At 47.2% G+C, this 20,171-nt stretch overlaps 1 protein-coding gene across 1 annotated transcript; it reads right to left on the bottom strand.

Annotated features, from left to right (window-relative positions):
* Nucleotides 1-13,851: 13,851 nt before the first annotated feature.
* Nucleotides 13,852-19,494, bottom strand: LOC132386496 (NACHT, LRR and PYD domains-containing protein 12-like). The gene is made up of 6 exons (XM_059958788.1): nucleotides 16,837-19,494; nucleotides 15,725-15,811; nucleotides 15,399-15,569; nucleotides 15,071-15,241; nucleotides 14,770-14,937; nucleotides 13,852-14,605 (listed from the first exon to the last, which is right to left on the bottom strand). The coding sequence occupies exons 1-6, from the start codon at nucleotides 18,411-18,413 to the stop codon at nucleotides 14,518-14,520; spliced, it is 2,262 nt and encodes a 753-aa protein (XP_059814771.1). The 5' UTR covers nucleotides 18,414-19,494; the 3' UTR covers nucleotides 13,852-14,517.
* Between the last annotated feature and the right edge of the window lie 677 nt (nucleotides 19,495-20,171).

Genomic DNA, 20,171 nt, shown 5'->3' with positions numbered 1-20,171 from the left:
GTAATGAACACACCCTGGTTAATGTTCAGTCAGCTCCTGATGATAATCATTAACTAAACACACAGCCTTATCAGCGGTTCTCTCCCTATCCTGTTCTTTTGTACAAGGTACGTTCTGTCTCCAACAAACATCTCCATGGAGATGAAATGTGATCTCATTGATTTTGAGAGTGGAATGTTTGTCGGTGCCAGAGGGAGCAGTTTTATAGACAATGGACAATAGAAAATAGGTGCAGGAGTAGGCCGTTCGGCCCTTCGAGCCAGCACCGCCATTCAATGTGATCATGGCTGACCACCTGCAATCAGTAACCCGTTCCTCCCTCTCCCCATATCCCTCGACTCCGCTGTCTTTAAGAGCTCTATCTAACTCTTTCTTGAAAGCACCCAGAGAATTGGCCTCTATTGGCTTCTGAGGCAGAGCATTCCGTAGATCCATAACTCTCTGGGTGAAAACGTTTTTCCTCAACTCTGTTCTAAATGGCCTACCTCTTATTCTTAAACTGTGGCCTCTGGTTCTGGACTCCCACAACATCGGGAACATGTTTCCTGCCTCTAGCGTGTCCAATCCCTTCATAATCACATATGTTTCAATCCAATCCCCTCTCATCCTTCTAAATTCTAGTGTTCCAGTGAAAACACTGTCATTCAAGCGCGAAGAAAGATTAACTCTTTGTGGTACAGGGAAGAGCGATAGAACCGATGACGTGATGTAAAGTACATTAACTGGGGTCTGGAGGGTCGACTGTTCTTTTCTCCATAGACGCTGCCCGGCCTGCAGAGTTCCTCCAGCATTTTGTGTGTGTTGCTCAGATTTCCAGCATCTGCTGAATTTCTCTTGTTTGAGAGAGATCGGTGATGGGTCACTGACCCGTGGGATATTTCACATGTCACTACCGGGGTGAAAAATGCTTTCTGCTCACACTCTGTAAAAATCACCCAGGAGAGTATTTCTGGTTGACGGCAAAGACATTGTTTCTCTTAATCCATTTGGACAATAATTGACTCGTTAACATGAACATGTCAGGACTCCCTTCTCCCACAAAATTCACTCCCGATCTCGACCGAAGGCGAGCCTCGCTCTAAACGCTGAATAGTTGTGCAGAATCATAGACAACACTTACCTCTGATGCTGTAACCGGACGGCGTTCAGTGTTGTCCCAGCAAATCACAGTCTGACTTCCCCGGTGACCAACAACGGCCCTGCACTGGTGTGCTCACCCTGTACGGAGAGTTGAGTCTGAGCTGCTGCTCCCGAGGCCACTCGGCTGTGATATGTCCGCCGCTCATTACAGATGGACAGGGCCGGGTGAGCCGGGGTGGAGCGGGACTGCCGCAGTCCGGGTCACACTAATTCTCACCGGCTCAGGACGGGTCTGACAGCGGGAGGAGGCGGGAGTGGGGTCAATGTAGCAACCCTAAAGAGGAAAACAAACAGGCTGCGTTAACCTTTTCTGTCCGGATTTCCGTGTGGATCTCTCCTTTTTCTTTTATCGCAACCGGTGGGGCGGAGTTTCTCTGTTTAACTCAGTGAGTCCCAGGCTGCGGATTTGATCCAGTCCGGGTTCTGGGAGGGTCTGAGCTCCGCCCTCTGTGTAAGAAAGACGGCCTAGCGTGAATAGAGTTTCATCTCAAACGTTCCTCGCCTGTTCAGGTCCAGGGAGCAGCATTTCAGCTGAAATTAAACCAAACACGTTCGACTATATATTTCCACTAACTGGAAAAAAAAAACTGGGAGAGATGTTTGCATTTCCATCTGGACAACCATTGTCACAAGAACCCTCCTCACCCACGGTTTCATTCCACACCGCGCCGGAAATACTTGTTGAATTTATTTCTCTTAAAACTCGTTTATTCCAAATGGCCAGAGGTTTTACCGAGGGAGGGAGCGATGCACTCACTGAAAATTGTCACATATATTAAAATAATCAACAGGGAGGGAAGGACGCACTGATTGAAATGAGCATGGGGGAGGGCGGAGTTGTTCGCCGATTAAAAATGGTACCCTCTCTCCCCTCCATACCCTGACCTAACCCTCAGTATCCCATCTACCCTGTGTATACGCCTCATAATTTTGTAGATCTCCATCAAATCTCCCCCAACTCTTCTGCGTTCCAAGGAACAAAGTCATAACATATTCAATCTTTCCCTATAACTGAGGTCCATCAATCGCAGCGACATCCTTGGAAATTTTCGTTGTACTCTGTCAACCTTGGGTAGGTGACGTAAACTGCAAAAATCCTCCAAATTAGGCCTCATAACTGCCTTATTCCATGCAGTCTCCTGTACTGAATACTTTAATTTATGAAGGCCAATGTGCCAAAGATTTCTTTACTACATTATCTAGGTGTGCTGCCACTGTCAATGAATGGTGGACCCGTATTCCCGGATGCCTTTGTCCTACCGCACCCCTTAGTACCGTGTAAGACCCATCGTGGTTGATCCTGCTGAAGTGTGACAGCTCACAAGCCTGCATGAAACTCCATCTGTCGTTATTGGACATTTTTACACCTGATGCAGATCACGCTGCAAGCTCCAATAGTCTTCCTCGCTGTCAAATACACCCCGAACCTTGGTGTCATCCGCAAATTTGCTGATCCGGATTATCTAATTGTCATCAATATCATTGATATAGATTACAAACAACAACGGATATCAGCGCTGATTCCTGTGGAAATCCACAAGTCACAGGTCTCCAGTCAGAGAGGCAACCATCTGCTATCACTATCTGCCTTCCTCTTCTTTGCAATTGTCTACTCCCATTTACTAACTCAACGTGAATGGCAAGACAATGAAATTTATTGTTCAACACCCTATGCGGGACCTTGTCAAATGCCTTGCTAAAGTCCATGTAGACAATATCTAGAGCCTTGCCTTCATCAACTTTCCTGGTACCATTCCTTGTAACCTCTTCGAAAAAGTCAATAGATTGTCTAGAACACAGAAAGTCATGTTGGATGTCCCTAATCATTCCTGTTTATTTAAATACTCCGATATCCAATGTCTTCACACGACTGATGTCAGGTGCACCGGCCTATAATTTTGGATCCTTTTTTAAACAGTTAGCTATCCTCCAATCCTCTGGTAGCTCTCCTGTCTTTGAGCATAATTTAAACATAACGGTTACATCCTTGCAATTTCTGCATCCGCCTACATCGGGGTCCAAGGACTGCACTTCTCAGTCACTGGGGATTTATACACTCGAAGTTGCCCAATTTGCCCAAAACACTTACTCATCCGTAATTTGTATAACATCCGTGGCCTCAATTATATATATTATTTTCACGAGTGAACACAAAAGCAAAAATCCACTGAAGAACTCCTCTATCTGTTTTGGCTCGATGCGTACATTGGCATTCTGATAATCCAGACAATCAATTGTGTCCCCTGAAATCCTTTTGCTTTTACAACATCTGTATAATCCCTCACCTTGTCTGTTAGGACAACCTTATGCCACCCTATAGCCATCCTGGTTTCCTTCCTCAATCTTATCTTGCATTTTCTCGACTCCATAAGTACCTCAATTTTTTCCTACCTGCCTACACCTGTTATGCATTTATTTTTTTCTAAACACAAAGTACACTGCAGATGGTGTGGCCAAATCAAGACAAACAAAAAAACTGGATGAACTCAGCAGGTCGGGCATCATCCGTTGAAAGGAGCAGTCAATGTTTCGAGTCGAGACCCTTCATCAGGACTAAAGGAAGAGGGGGCAGGGGCCCTATCAAGAAGGTGGGGGGAGGGTGGAAAACCAATCAGAGGAAAGATTAAAGGGTTGGGAGGGGAATCAGGAAGGGGATAGGCAGGAGAGTTGAAGAAGGAATCTAAGGGTAGTAGAAGGCAGAGTCATGAGAGGTGATTGGTAGCTACAAGAGGAGAGAGTGATGGTGGGATGGGGAAAGGGAGAAGGAGGGAATTACTGGAAGTTGGAGAATCCGATGTTCAAGACATCTTTCCTCAAGACATCATCCAATCTTTCCTCTGATTGGTTTTCCACCCTAACCCTACCTTCTTTATAGGGCCCCTGCCCCCTCCTCCTTTAGTCCTGATGAAGGGTCTCAAACCGAAACATTGACTGCTCCTTTCAACGGATGCTGTCCAACCTGCTGAGCTTATCCAGCTTTTTTGTACGTTTTTTTTTCTATACCAGGGCCTCAATATCACGGAGGAGAGCCATCGTTGTCGCTACTTCGTTTGAATCTGATGGAATTGTGATCACCAGATGCAAACAGTTTCCCTACACAAACTTTGGTTACGTCTGTCTTGTCTCAGTCCCTGATGGGAGATTAAGTGTCACACTTGAGTCTTTGGGACTTTGATGTACTGATTAATGAAACTTTCCTGTAGACATTTGTCAACTACATGAGTACATCTACATTCTGAGAGTTTCAGTCTGTATGTGGAAGGTTAAAATCAAATTATAACAAATAATGTTTCTTGCATTATTCTCTGACGTCTACTAATTTGTTCCTCTAAATCCCATACACTCTTGGGTGGTCTTTAAGACAGACCCATCAACATGTTCAAACAAATTTTATTCCTCCTATCTACGTATAAGGCCTCACTAGTGAGCCCAACCAATCTTCTCAAGTTTATTGAAAATGATGTTAGGAAAGTTGATGAAGGCAAGGAAGTTTATGTCGTGTACAGGGGGATTGCAAGGCATTTAACAAGATCCCACATGGGCCAAGGGGGCACCTTGTCAAGCCCTGAGGATTCATCCTTGAGATGATAAAAAGGTTAGTTTGTTCTGTTGACGTAAAAATAGACGTTAGGCTACGCGCTGCCGGCTTTTGCACCTGCAGGACATGGTTATACTTTGTTTCCAAATATGCAAAACTACAGTTAGGAAAATGAGGAATTATCTCATTGTGCACCTGGCCTGTTTGTCTGAATTTGACTGCCTTTGATGGTAATAAGTGGTCTTTGCCTCGAAATACCACTGATGCGTGTGATAATGGGGGTACCTGAAAAATTATTTCCTACGCTCGTGACAAAAAATGGAATAAAAACGCTGTATTTCTGATTTGCAGGGTGACCTCTGGTACGGGCCCCTGTGTGTGCCCAAGCAGAACTCTCACTAGCAGCAAGCTACTAAATAAAAAGCTGTTGCTTTATCCTCCGTAGTCCTGTGTGTTCTTGCATCAAGTAACCGGTAATGATTAGAAGTAAGGTTTAACAATTTGGTGAGCCAGCCAGGAGTCTAAAATGAGGCATCCCCGTGAGACAGCGTCAGCGATCGTCTCGGTGGCAATGGCCTGAGATGGATGGGCCCACAACGTAAGATTTACCTTGATCCCTCTCATTAGTTGTCCACCCTGATGACCCTTTCGTCTGGCCGGAAATCCTCTGACGGACTCCTGTAGAACCATTAAGATTACCCGAGTACTAAGATAAGAACGATGGGTTTGAAGATTCACCCTGGTATAATAAGTGTAGGCTTCAGTATTCACAATGGTATAAGAAGAATGGGCTTGAGGTTTTGCCCTGGTGTAAGAAGAGTTAGGGGATTCACTTTGGTATAAATATGTTTTGAAGTAGGCTTACGATAATTTTCCTGTCTCGGACACCCTGCCTTAGACTGGTTGTGAAGATGGGAAATCCCCCACGCGAAGGTCAGTATCCTGAAGTGGGTGCAAAGAGACACAGTAAGAGATTAAAGAAAAATGGGTCGGACCCTTGATAAGTCAGGACCGGATACCCCATTGTTAAAGATTTGTAAGGAGACGAGAATGATTTTCGTAAATTATCTGCCTCATTAAAGAAGAGACTGGGAATTGGAATGTGGCCATTACGGGAACCTGGGATGTGGAAAAATGCATTAAAGCAGAAGAGGCAATCTGGAAATGAAATTCAGGGGAAAAAATGGAACATTTTAATGCCAACATGGTGAAAAATGGCTGACGAATTAACTAATAAGTTTTGACAAGCTAATTGGGAACACAATGCACATATTAGAGGGATTAGGGTATGTGACAGGGAAGGCAAACCCAAAGCATTGAAAGTGTTGAAATATCAGTGTGAGGACCATGATAAAGGATCTCTATCACACTCTCCACTCTCCCTTCATCACACTCAATCTCAACCCTATCCCACTCTCTCTCATCATTCCCCAGCCCTCCCGCACCCTTTCTCTACCACTCTGGATCACCCAGTCTCAAACTCCCACTCATGGACCTCTACCCCATGCTCTCTCACTCCTCCTCCCCCACACCCTCCAACTCATATTCCAAATTTTCATTCCGCTCTACAGAACTCTAAACCCCCATTCTCAACCAGTCCTCTGCCCTCAGACTCGCACAAGTCCACACCCACTCGCCCACCATCTCACCCTCACTTAACCTCTTTTCCCCACTCTCCCTCTCACCATAAACATAACCCTCAAACGCATCATTAACCTTCCACACACACATCCTGTCAGCGTTCCCCTCATCCCACCTTTGCCCCTCTCTTTCGTCCTCACCCTCACTCTACTACAGACACTCTTACCTTCCCGTTGTACTCCCAGTGGCCCTCTCCCTCTCTTTCCCCTAACTCCAAACTTCACCTTAAACCTCACCCACAAACTCACGCTCTCAATTACTCCTTCCCTTTCCCTCACATTCACCTCCCTCATCCCCCACACTCACCCTCATCTTCTCTGTCCCCTTACCATAAAACGTATCCTATTCCTCGTCCTCACCCGTACATCTACATTATTTAAAATGTAAATGACAATTGTAACTGGGAAATTTGCAGGCTCCACAATCTAGGTGATGTTGTTTGTTTTATATATTGAGGAATGTTACTATTGAGATGCAGCGGGCTGATTTACTTGAAAGGAATCGTGAAGAATATTTGGTTGGGGAAATTGCAGATAATTGCAGATAGGCCTGTCAGTTTGACATCAGTGGTGTGTAAATTAATGGAAAGTATTCTTAGAGATAGTATTTATAATTATCTGGATAGACAGGATCTGATTAGGAGTAGCCAGCATGGACTTGTGTGTGGAAGGTCATGCTTGACAAACCTTATTGATCTTTTGAAGAATTTACGAGGAATGTTGACGAGGGTAAGGCAGTGGATGTAGTCTATATGGACTTCAGCAAGGCCTTTGACACAGTTCCACATGGAAGGTTAGTTAAGTGGGTTCAGTCGTTAGGTATTAATGCTAGAGTAATAAAATGAATTCAACAGTGGCTAGATGGGAGATGCCAGAGAGTAGTGGTGGATAATTGCTTATCGGGATGGAGGCCGGTGACTAGCGGGGTGCCTCGGGGATCTGTTTTGGGCCCAATGTTGTCTGTAATATACGCTAATGATCTGGATGATGGGGTAGTAAATTGGATTAGTAAGTATGCCGAAGATACTAAGGTAGGAGGAGTTGTGGATAATGAGGTGGGTTTTCAAAGCTTGCAGGGAGATTTATGCCGGTTAGAAGAATGGGCTGAACGTTGGCAGATGGAGTTTAATGCTGAGAAGTGTGAGGTTCTACATTTTGGCAGGAATAATCCAAATAGAACATACAGGGTAAATGGTAGGGCACTGAGGAATGCAGTGGAACAGAGAGATCTAGGAATAACAATGCATAGTTGCCTGAAGGTGGAGTCTCATGTAGATAGGGTGGTTAAGAAGGCTTTTGGAACGCAGGCCTTTATAAATCAGAGCTTCGAGTATAGAAGTTAGGATGTAATGTTAAAATTGTACAAGGCATTGGTAAGGCCAAATTTGGAATATTGTGTACAGTTCTGGTCACCGAATTATAGGAAAGATATCAATAAATTAGAGAGTGCAGAGATGATTTATTAGGATGTTACCTGGGTTTCCGCACTTAAGGTCCAGAGAAAGGTTGAACAAGTTAGGTCTCTATTCATTGGAGCGTAGAGGGTTGAGGGGGGATTTGATCCAGGAATTTAAATTATTGAGAGGGATAGATAGAGTTGACGTGAATAGGCTGTTTCCATTGACAGTAGGGGAGATTCAAACGGGAGGACATGATTTGAGAGTTAGGGGGCAAAAGTTTAAGGGACACACGAGGGGGTATTTCTTTACTCAGAGAGTGATAGCTGTGTGGAATGATCTTCCTGTAGAAGTAGTAGAGGCCAGTTCAGTTGTGTCATTTAAGGTAAAATTGGGTAGGTATATGGATAGGAAAGGAGTGGAGGGTTATGGGCTGAGTGCGGGTAGGTGGGACTAGGTGAGATTACGAGTTCGGCACGGACTAGGAGGGCCGAGTTGGCCTGTTTCCGTGCTCTGATTGTTATATGGTTATATGGTTGTAATTGCAGTCCAATATAAATTAACACAGGGTATTAAAAACTACGTTAGGGGATGAATTGTTCGTCTCTGCAGCAGAAATGCCTGAATGCAATATTAAAGCGACTTAGTTCACATCTGAATGTAAATGTTTTGCGGAACCGATTAGACGACATCAGTTGTAAAGTCGCTCTCTGTTCTAACAAACGTGCTCGGACACGCAGCTGCTCACACACAGACCCTGAGCTACGACTCTCACAGAACAACAACCCGCGCCTGACAAATCTATTCAATCATCTGTCCTCATCGCCCTTCACCATGAAAGCTGTCAGACTCAATCATCGACTGTTCGCTTCCATGCATGGATGCTGCCTGACCTACTGAATTCTTGCAGGATTCTCTGTATTGCCGTGGTTCGCAAATATCCCCGAGAGAGCTCGTGTGGGCCAGTGAGCGGGGCGATTTGCAAGACACGAAAACATCAACAATTCAGAATATTCTTGTGGAATAGCCAACGCCTGCTAGGATTTCAAAATGTCTCATTTCAGATGAATACACGTATATATATATATATATATATATATATATATATATATATATATATATATATATATATATATATATTCTGGGTATATTATAAGTGTACATAATTTCTTGTAGTGGCCAATGGGAAGAAAGTTTTCGATTACTTTCAAGGGCCAGATGTTTGATAAACGCGGGTCTGAAGAGCTGTGCGGTGCTGGGCGTGCTGGATGTGGGAGGAAAGTGCAAACATGACAAGCAAAGTTTTAATCAGTTTTCAATCAGGAGTAGCGGGTTTGAGGGGCCGAGTGGCCTGAGCGCATTAGTACGTACACAAGGAAATCAATGGCAAATGACTTGCAGATAACCAATATCACGACTGTGCGGGAAGGTTCATGCCAATCTTTCGTTGGTTGAACAGAAAATTAATAAATCTTTCTATATCCATAGTGGTAACAAATCAGCATATGGGAAGGGGGACGACCAAGGAGCTGATTACATATTCAGGAGGAGGAAAGCAGAGATGCATGAGCCAGTTCTCATCGGAGGATCAGAGATGTAGTTCCTCAGCATTATTATTTGGAAGACCTGTCCAGGACCCAGCATGCAAGTGCAGTTACCTAGGAGACATGCCAATGCCTCTACATCCTTCGTAGTTTGCGAAGATTTGGCATGACACCTAAAACTTTAACTAACTTCTATAGATGTGTAGTGGAGATTGTATTGTACTGCTCCGTAAGGCCACACAAGAGGTTAGGGTGTTTTGGGCCTGGAAACGAGGCTAAACACCGCCGGGTCTCCCTATCGAAGAGAGGTCGATGGGAACGTAAGGGGATGGAGTGCTTCAGCGTATGAGCGATCACGAGCCGGGCAGATACTCGCCAAGGGAAAAGGTACCTCCAGGAGTCCCCCAGAAATCTATTACATGCCGACTCCAGGGTGCAGTGAGCACCATCCGCGACTCTAGACTGGGTAAGAGGCTGGCTATGTCCACCCTTGATCCTCCTGGTGAACCTTCGCCTCCCAACGATAGGCAGGGAAAGAGTGCTGTCCGAGCAGCGCAGGGTTCGGATGCAGGGAGGGTGATCCCTGTGGAGAGAGGGGGCGAGGATCAGATCGGAGGGAAGAGAAGGTGTCGTGGAGATGGGAATAAGTGCAGGGGAAGGATGTGAACGTCTCTATCAGATCGAATATGACAATGTGACAAGTGCTCATGCGCTGTTTGGTAGCGCAGGGCGTATCGATTGGACATCTGGTGCGTATGAGCCGCTGTCTCCGTGCGGGATATCCAATGTCCATGTTTTTCGTCTCGGGTGGTTTCGGCTCGGTCCCACACTGTAAATTGCCCAGAGTGTCCCATTTGTAACATGACTCAGTATAAGTGTTTCATCATACTAATTTGCGTGTTTGCCGCAGGAGCCAACAGAAACGGGGAGGGCGAGTGAAGATTGCGAAGACCGGTTGAGGAAAGGGGGTTCGCGAATATGGTGTGCGATCAAGCAGGCGGGCTGGGAGAGGACAGCGAGAAAAACTCCTTGCTTGTTTCAGAGGGACGATAGAATGGAAGCGTTGTAATCCCAGAATGCCCTGCAGGAGGAAAGTCCTCTAATCGCTCAGTGCAATTCTGGAAAGGATTCTCTGACTCACACTTCTCTACCTCATTCCAGTCTCTCTCTCCCTCTCTCGGAATACTGTCTCACTTTCCGCCTCAGGTTTACTTTCTGTTTTTTTTTCTGTCTCTCTCCCGTATTTGTCTGCCTGTCTGACTATCCCTCTGTTTTTTTTCTTTCTCACTGCCTCTAAATCTTTTTCTATCATAATCATTTTCTCTCTCCTCGCACTTCCTCCTGCGGGAGAGTGTGGGGTTTGGGATTCAGAGCAAAGGGACTGCGGGAACAGGGAAAATGTGGAGGGTGAGAGAATGAGAGAGAAAAATTCTGTGTGTGTGTGTGTGTGTGTGAGAGAGAGAGAGAGAGAGAGAGAGAGAGAGAGAGAGAGAGAGAGAGAGAGAGAGAGAGAGAGAGAGAGGGAGGGAGAGAGAGAAAGGAGGGGAGAGAGAGAGAGAGAGAGAGAGAGGGAGCCATGGCAGGGTGTTCCAAAAAAAAACGTACCACCCCAAACTACACTAAAGTGTACCCCTGCCTAATAGGGGTAAAAAATACCGACAGTGTCGCTCTCTGCACTGTTTGCAACAGTGACTTTTCTATTGCTCATGGTGGGTTAAATCACTGTTAAGGTGAGTTTAACGGGTGTCATTCGTTTAATAGCACAGCTAACGCTATTTAATCTAGCTGGCTGGCCGCTAAGGAGCTACTCTATTGCAGACATCCCACCTCTCCCGGGAGTTCCGGGAGTCTCCCGCAGATTGATGGTGCCTGCTTCCCTGAAGTGAGATTTACAGGATGGGATCAATTGAATTCAACGTGCCCTTCACTCCTTCTATGCCGTTCATTTTATACCAGGCGTCGCTTCCTCCTTGGTCCCGTTTCAAACCTGCAGAACGGGGTCTCCTTCAGTCAATGCATCTCTCCCTTTTAATCAACAACATTAACGACGGTGATGGCAGTTTTCAATCGTCGTCTCATCCCCACCCTTCCCGGCGCTCACTTTAAATAAGATTTCACAACCCGAAACTGCCCCGTCAGACAGTCTAAGCGAATCAGCGGCTATTTCATGACAGATCAATAGGTCATTTTATATCGACCCATTAACCCCCTGTCTCTTCTCAATGAGCCACTGACTCCATTTCGGCCATTTTACTCGGTCCGTCTCTCCCCCTCTGTTGTTTGTCCATCACTCTCTCCCTGTCGGCCATTGTAACAAAGGTATCATGGACTATTTCAGATCAGGCCGCCGCTCCCTCTGATTTGTCACCTCCTGGCGTCCATTTTCTGTCAGTCCATACCTCCCTTCCTCCCTGGAAACCATTTTCAAAGCGCGCGTCACTCCCTCCCTATTGACCATGTTATATTGGCTTGTCATTCTCTCCCTGGTATTAATTTTATATTCTGGTTTCAATCCAGAATCCTATTTTTAATCAGCGCATAATTCCACCCCACCCCGTGATAATTTTCAGTCAGTGTATCACTCCCTCCTTGTCGGCCCTGAGAAACAAGGTGACCACGGGCATCTTGATTCTGCCCATGGTCCCATTGTCACTCAGCCCATCACTTTCTCCCCGAAGACCATTTTCAGTCAACCTTTCACTCCCTCCCTAGTGACCATTCTAAATCCTTCTGTCGTTCCCTCCCTATTCACCATTTTCAATCAGGAGCCCCTCGCAGGACCGACACACTCGACAACCCTCCACTCGATTGCGCAAACTGTTTATCACAAATAATAAATATATCTCAAACAATACAGACCGATCCGACATCCTCATCTCCGGATCCTGTGCGTCATCACTCCGAGTGTCGTGGAGAGAGGAGGATACAGACACCAGGAAACGTGTGCGGTAATATTCCCGGTGTCGATACAGAGACCCGACTCCGTGCGCGGTAAAACTTTCGGTGTGGAGACAGAGATCGGGAACCGTGCGCAATGAATATCCCGGCATGGGGACACGGAAACCATAAACCTCTCTCACACGCACCCCTTCCAATCTCTAGGATGCCGTGCCGAAGGCTCTTCAGTCCGATCGTGTCCACCGTCTCCGCCAGGAGATGAGCATCGGCAGCTTTGCAAAGCCGTCAACATCCACACCACACTGGATTTTTTTAACCAATAAACACAACGGCGTCCGTGTCAAATTCCGTAAACGACGCTCCGAGTTCAGCCAAACACGGAATTCGGGCCTCTCCGCTAATTTCCAGGTTCACAAATCCTTTGGAAATGAACTGGAAGGAGTCCCTTTGGGACGCGGATGGTGGGTGTGAATGGGAAGGCATGGGTCCCTTTGGGAGTGAAAGGGAAGGGGTAGGGTCCCATTGGGAGTTTGGACAATAGGGCTGAATGGGTGCACACAGTGGAGTTAAATGGGGAGGGGCGGGTCCCCATCGGTAGGCAAACAGTGGGAGTGAATGGGAAGGGATAGGATCCATTGGAAGTTTGAACGATGCAAGCGAATGAGTAGGGGTGCGTCCCGTTGGGAATACGGATGGGTTGGAGTGAATGGGAGGGGGTGGTGTCATTGGGAGTGCGGATGGTGGGAATGAATGGGAAAGAGTGGCATTTAATTGGGATCGCGGTGCGTGTGAGTGCACGGGACGGGACGGCGCCCTGTGAGGAGTGCGGACCGTGAAAAAGGGCGGTAAGGGGTGGAGTCCTGCTTTGCAAAATTATCTTCAACTTCGATTTCATCCTGGGCTACTTCTCGACCCAAGAAGTCAAATGTGATTTCTATGGTTATGATTTCCATCTGCACTCCCCTGCCCAATGGTGACTAATCCAACCCTCTCCTGGTCTGTGCACACTGCATCCCTTCCCGTCTCTGTGACCACTTCTACATAGATTCATCTCTCTCTCTCTCTCTCTCTCTCGCTCGCGCGCGCGCGCGGGCGCGCGCGTGTGTGTGTGATTGTGTGTGTCTGTGTGTGTGTGTGTGTGTGTGTGTGTGTGTGTGTGTGTGTGTGTGTGTGTGTGTGTGTGTGTCTGTGCGTGTGTGTGTGTGGTTCTCTGTGCTACAGTCTCCCCTGTAATCTGTTTGAGCTCGAGAACTCAGTATAAATATCTCAAACTACAGAGACTTTTTTTTCGTGTCTGTCCCCAGGAGTGTGCGATGGGGCGTTCTGGAGGGAGTTTCAATGTGTGTCTGACCGGCAGAGTGTGTGATGGGATAATGGGGTGGGAACTTCACCTCGTACTTAATGTCTTTCGCAAATGGGAACTAAGTGAAATCTTGTCTGATATTGCAGTGGATTTTAACTTTCTGAGGGGGGCAGTTAGCCAGGATGGGGGCAGGGTAGAGATGAGATCCTCGGCACCCAGACTCTGCCAGACCGGCCTCACTCAGCCTGGAGCTGAGACGCTACTGTGTCAGTGTGAGGAGCTCCGACCCACTGTTGCAGTTCAGCGGGTGCGGGGGTCAGCAATAATCCCAGGTCACTGTTTACCCTCTAATGAGAATTAAATCCGACACCAAGACAGGAAGTTACAGCGGTTTATTGAATTAATCATGACAATTATAAATTAAATACTTTGTGAGCTGCTGACTTGCGGGAATAAATCAGGTGCTCCCCACTCAATCACAGTCACACACAATTAACCGAGCGGCGACAACGAGTGACCAGTTGAATAACCAGTCCCGTTCCTCACCGTCACTCTGTATCGGGGAACCGATGATTATAACATCACACTTCAGGGCTGTGTCCGGGATCGCTGCAGAGCCAGGATCACTGCTAAGGGATTGGTCCATTTAACATCATTATATCGGCCAGACTGCCGAATGCACCGTCCTCAGCAAAGGGAGCAAAAGGATTCTCTCCCGGGATTATCCCACCCCGGGTCGTTGGTGTCCCAGACTGAGCCCCGGCCCCCGGGATCTCCCTGTTTATGTAATTCACCGGGGTGTCACGTGGGGGAGCCTCGAACACGCACATCCAGGGGAAGCTGGGACGCCGGAAAACAGGCGGAAATATGTCACAGATTTCCCGATATTCGTCACATATTTCTCGATATCACCGAGCTGGAGACTGGAGCCTGTTCCGTTAAAACCATTGGGAATTATCCCCAGCTCGCGGCCATTAAAGGTAAGGGCGGGAGTTAAAGGGGATGGCGGGAAACCGGCCAAAATGTCCCCGGCACGCGGGCGGGGATGTTCACACATTCAGATGTTGACTGTCAGTCCCGGTCTGACTCCCTGCAGAGATCTCAATTCCATCTCCCCGCTCTCAGTGAACCGATTCTCCCACAGCCTGAAACAGTTGGGAGAATAAAGGTGAAATAAACAGATTACACAACAGTGTCAGTGACAGGGGGCCGGGGTTAATGTGTCAACAACACTCACAGACACATATCACTAGAAAACCGGCGGATCCGCTGATATTTTATCATATTGGTCAATAACACAAACACTAACCAGATCCGCTCCAGAATCGGGAGGGTCAGTATGAGGCGGCGGAGAGCGGGGATAGATCGGTCTGTCAGAGAGTTTTCACTCAGGTTCAGCCCCGTCAATGATGGGTTTGTACTGAGAGCGGAGGCGAGATCCTCCGCAGCAGAATCTGTGAGAACGACACCCTTCAGCCTGGAGATGAGAGAGAGCGAGGGTGTAGGACACAGAGAGACAGGAGACGGTACAAATCCCCAGTATCAATAACACAATTACTGATCACATTAATGGTCAGTGTCAGACCCAATCTCCCTCAGCCTGTACTTACCACAGTCTCTGCAGTTTACACTCCGGGTTCCTCAGAGCCGCAGAAACCAGTTTCACCCCGGAATCTCCCAGTTTATTACCACTCAGGTCCAGCTTCCTCAGTGATGGGTTTGTACTGTAAACGGAGACCAGATCCTGGGCACCAGAATCTGTGAGACCGACAGTGTCCAGCCTGGAGGTGAGAGAGAGAATGAGAGTGAAGGACACGGAGAGACAGGAGACGGTACAAATCCCCAGTGTTTATCAGTAACACAATTACTGATCACATTAATCTTCAGTGTCGGACACCCAGTGACTGTAAACACAACCTCCCACAGTCTGGTACTTACTCCAGTTTCTGTATTTTACACCCTGGGTTCTTCAGAGCCGCGAACACCAGTTTCACTCCTGAATCTCCCAGTTCATTAACACTCAGGTCCAGCCCCGTCAGTGATGTGTTTGTACTGAGAGCGGAGGCGAGATCCTCGGCACCAGAATCTGTGAGACTGACCTTCTTCAGCCTGTAGATGCGAGAGAGTGAGGGTGAAGGACACAGAGAGACAGGAGACGGTACACATCCCCAGTGTTTATCAGTGACATAATTAGTGATCACATTAATGTTCAGTCTCAGACACCCAGTGACTGTAAACACAATCTCCAACAATCTGTTACTTACCCCAGTCTCTGTATTTTACACTCCGGTTTCCTCAAAGCTACCGACAACAGTTTCACTCCTGAATCTCCCAGATCATTCATCTCAATTCTAAACACAAACAGACAAATTGATGATCAAAGTGACTCAAACCGTGGGTCTGAGCGAATTTCTCTCACACGGATATTTCAGGAAACATTAAACCTTCAGTAAATCACTGATCGGAGTTCCCATCACTGTCAATGTCCCTCACTGACCAGCTCCAGGGTATTCGCTGACTGTCAGTAATTTAGCCTGTCGTTGGGACCATGTAAACTCCACGTATTCTGTCTCATTCCCTGATGGTTAGAAATGTGTTTCTGACCTGTGAGGGTCGGAAGGGGCAGAGCCGAAGTGTGGTAGAAAGTCCCACTGTGAGGAAGATTTGTAAATGGGAAAGTGTCGATGGAAGATCGTGGAAGTAAACCCAGCTGAGAAAAGGGATAGGGAGACAGATCCTGCAGGAGGAAGGTTATTGAGGAAGAAAGATCCCAGAGGAGGAAGGAGGAGTGGTTCCACAGAGGAAAATGGATGGGGATGAGAGGTCCCATAAGAGGTTACCAGTGGAACAAAAAATCATCCAACAAGACGAGGGATTTCAAATAGAAATTGCATCGGAGAGGTGGTTCTGAAATCAGTTCCACAATCGGGAGAGGCGGTGCTAAGCGGTCTGGTTATCTGGTAGTGAGCACAGTCACCCAGGTGGACTGATGGTGATTGTCACACATGGAGACGAGCAGCGGAGGACAATCTCAAAACGGTATCTCTTTCATTCTCACTGGGACCGTCTGCTGACGGTCTCTTGTCCCTCGCCGGGAAGAGGGTTTGAAGTTCTGACCCACCTGCTGCAGTCACCGCCATTCCTGTGATATCCTACCATTAAAGAAATGACCGTTGTTCACTGATCTAAAGTATCCAAAATCCCTTCACAATGAACCACAGAACCCTCTTGTCCTTGGGGAATTACTGACCGATCCCCTGGACATTTCTCACAATTCCTAACAATCCCATTTACTATAGTTTTCCCCAAATTCATTTTCATTGAAAAAAGACAATGGGGCCGTTTCACAGTTCAGAGTGAGAGTTAAAATAAACACCTCAAATCCTGGCACTTGTGGACCCCGGGACCCAGCCTCTGGATTCCTTCACACTGAATGTGGCAGCCAACCAGGTCGAGGTGTTTTATTGTTTCACAGAATCCGATGACATGAGACAGGACCGCGCAGTCAATCGGGGTCAGTGTCATTCCACGGAATGAAAGCGTTTCCACAGATCCCAGTGCGTCCTGAGCCAGCCCACGATTCTGAGACTCAAACAGGTAGTAAAATGTGTTCAGGAGGCTCCTTTTACCAGCTTCACTCCATGTGTTTCTACTCTGGCGTTTAACCTCCTCCTTCACCCAGTCAATCACCCGGCAGGCTGTTTGATGAGGAAATGGACCCAGAAACTCCTCCAGGCCCCGAGCTGTCATTGGGGAGGAGAGACCAGCAACAAAACGGAGAAATACCTCAAATCGCCCATCTGTCGTGTTGTTGGCTTCAGTGAGGAATTTCAGGATATCCCCGGGATGTGGAGTCAGGAAATGTGCGACTGCAGCTACAAACTCTTGGATAGTGAGGTGTGGGAATGTGTACACCACGCTCCGGGCAGAATCCTCTCTCTCCAAAAGCTCCATCAGGAACCCGGACAGGAACTGGGAAGGCTGCAGATTGAACTGGATCAAATCTCCACCTGAAAACACAATCTTCCTCTCGGACACTCCTCTGAAGGCCATCTGACCAACGCTGAGAAAAACATCACGGGGGTTGTCAATCACACGGCCGTGGTTTTTCAGGATGTTGTAAATATAGTAGGAGTACAGTTGGGTGATGGACTTGGGAACTCGCTGCGGGTCCCTGACTCTTTGTGTGAAGAAGGGGCCCAGTGCCAGAGCAAGGATCCAGCAGTAGGAGGGGTTGTAGCTCATGGTGTACAGGATCTCGTTCTCCTTCACGTGTTTGGAAACAGCTTCCGCCACCGTCTGATCTTCAAAATGCCTGATGAAATATTCCTTCCGTTCCTCACCAACAAATCCCAGGATTTCAGCCCAGACACTGATCTCAGCCTTTTCCAATAAATGTAACGCAGTGGGGCGGGTGGTCACCAGCACTGAACACCCTGGGAGGAGCTTGCCCTGGATTAAACTGTACACAATGTCAGACACTTCACACCACCACTCGGGATCTGGGCACTGGTGCCTGGGTTCCGTATCTCTAGGACTGTCCACAAAATCGATTCTGTGCTTGAATTCATCCAAACCATCGAATATAAACAGCAAACCCTCTGGGTTCTTCCAGACCTCTCTCAGGATATTCCCAAAGTAAGGATATTGATCCAGAATCAGTTCCCTCAGGTTTATTCTGCAGTTAATGGAGTTTAAATCGCGGAATTTGAAACTGAAGACAAACTGGAACCGTTGGTATATTTTCCCCATGGCCCAGTCATAAACAATCCTTTGTACCATTGTTGTTTTCCCAATCCCCGCAGCTCCGGCTACAGCTGCTGAACTCCCAGATTTGGATTTACTCCGGGATAAGCTGCTCTGGAACAACTGATCTGTCCGTATTTTTTCCAGTTCTCCACGTAGTTTTTCTCCCCCACTCCTCGTGGTCTCTGCCTCTTGCCAGCAGCTCATGTTCCACCAGTCTCCGATCTCGAACAGTAGAAATGACCGTGAGCTCAGCGTATCGATCAACCAGCTGGAAATCCTTCACCTTCTCCCTCATCAGGATCGTGTTCACTCTCAATGTTTCAGTTTGTTCCCGTAGAGTCTCCTTGTGTTTCTGTTGAACATCTTCCATGGGAACAGACAGTGGACAAACTGTTAGATGCCTCAACTCAGAACTCAGTATTTAAGTACACAAGAGTTATCCTAACGCTATTGTATTAATTGGATTCATCAATGGATGCTTGTACAGTAAAGTAATGCGATCAAAAGACCCCAAACTGGACAGTTAGGCGCTGTCTAAATCAACACCAGATAATCACATTTCAAAATTAATTAACTGTGCTATGAAGGTGAATATTTCCCTGTTTATTGAACTCCGACTGTCCCACTACTGCCAAAGCTATCACTGTTCCTGTGGAAGAACTTTTATTCCCCAGTGCTGATGTGTCGTATGGAGAAGGAGAAAAGGATAGTGGGCAATCTGTCAAAGGTACAGGTCGGGGAATCACAGCTCCCCCTCCCCTCTCACCATCTCTGATTCAAAATGTAAAGAAGCAGCTTTGTGGATCAGCGCGTGCACTGTGGTTCGGGGGAGAAAATGTCAATGTCTTGTTCAGGAGATTGTGACAGTCAGCATTTTGACGCAAAACACAGACAATTCACCGCTTTTATCACCACAGACGCTGATCAGCTCACTGAGTTCCTGTAGAAAATGGTTTGAGACGGCAGGTCAGCTGTCTCGTGACTCTTAAAGAGGATGAGTTGCAAATACTCAACAGATTCAAGTTACACAACTGTAAAGGAGAAGGAAATAATTGGTGTTATGGATCTGATGTAGCACAAATAAACTCAGATAAAGAACGCAAAGAAAACACAATAAATATAAATTCTTACGATACAGGAGTCTCTATGACCTCAGGTGGTTCAGACTGTAAATTTTAAAACGGTGCAGGTGGTGGGTAGGGGTTGTTAGTCGAGGTGTTGATCAGTCTTACTGCTTGAGGAAAGTAACTGATTTTGAGTCTGGTGTTCCTGCTCTGGATGCTACGTAGCCTCCTCCCTCATGGAAGAGGGGCAAACTGCCCAGAGGCAGAACAGGTGGGATCCTTCCTCCCTCATGGTAGAGGGGCAATCAGCCCACAGGCAAGATAGGTGGGATCCATCCTCCCTCATGGGAGATGGGCAAACAGCCCACAGGCAAGATAGGTGGGATCCTTCCTCCCTCATAGGAGATGGGCAAACAGCCCATAGGCAGGATAGGTGGGATCCTTCCTCCCTCATCGGAGAGGGGCAAAATGCCCATAGGCAGGATAGGTGGGATCCTTCCTTCCTTATGGGAGAGGCGCAAACAGCCCATAGGCAGGATAGGTGGGATCCTTCCTCCCTCATGGGAGAGAGGCAAACAGCCCACAGACAGTGTAGGTGGGATCCTTCCTGATGCTGCTGGCCATCTTCCGGAGCCTTTCTGTACATACGTCCCTGATGGAAGGTAGGCTGGGTGTGCCGATGTTGCGTTGGGCTGTTTTGACTCCCCGTTGTAGAGCCTTCCAGTCCGCCACAGTTATGTAGCGTGTTGACCTGCCTCTGAAGCACAGCTGTAGAAGGACGGGAGTGTGGATGTGAGTACAGGTCAGACAACGTCTGTGGAAAGGGGAGAAAGGGGAGATGCTACTAGACTATGACTTTAAATACAAGTTTGAAAAACATGCCGATAACAGGTCGGGT

Source organism: Hypanus sabinus, unplaced genomic scaffold (genome assembly GCF_030144855.1).
Source record: "Hypanus sabinus isolate sHypSab1 unplaced genomic scaffold, sHypSab1.hap1 scaffold_118, whole genome shotgun sequence".
NCBI lineage: Eukaryota > Metazoa > Chordata > Chondrichthyes > Myliobatiformes > Dasyatidae > Hypanus > Hypanus sabinus.
Note: the sequence above shows the minus strand (reverse complement) of the source record. Positions and strands in the feature narration are given on the sequence as shown.

Coding starts and splice junctions, on each gene's coding strand:
- LOC132386496 (XM_059958788.1), bottom strand. CDS start 18,413: ATGAGCTGCTGGCAAGAGGCAGAGACCACGAGGAGTGGGGGAGAAAAA. Junction 15,242..15,398: donor TGTAAAATACAGAAACTGGA/GTAAGTACCAGA, acceptor TCTCACCTCCAG/GCTGGACACTGTCGGTCTCA. Junction 14,606..14,769: donor CCGATTCTGGAGCGGATCTG/GTTAGTGTTTGT, acceptor CAACTGTTTCAG/GCTGTGGGAGAATCGGTTCA.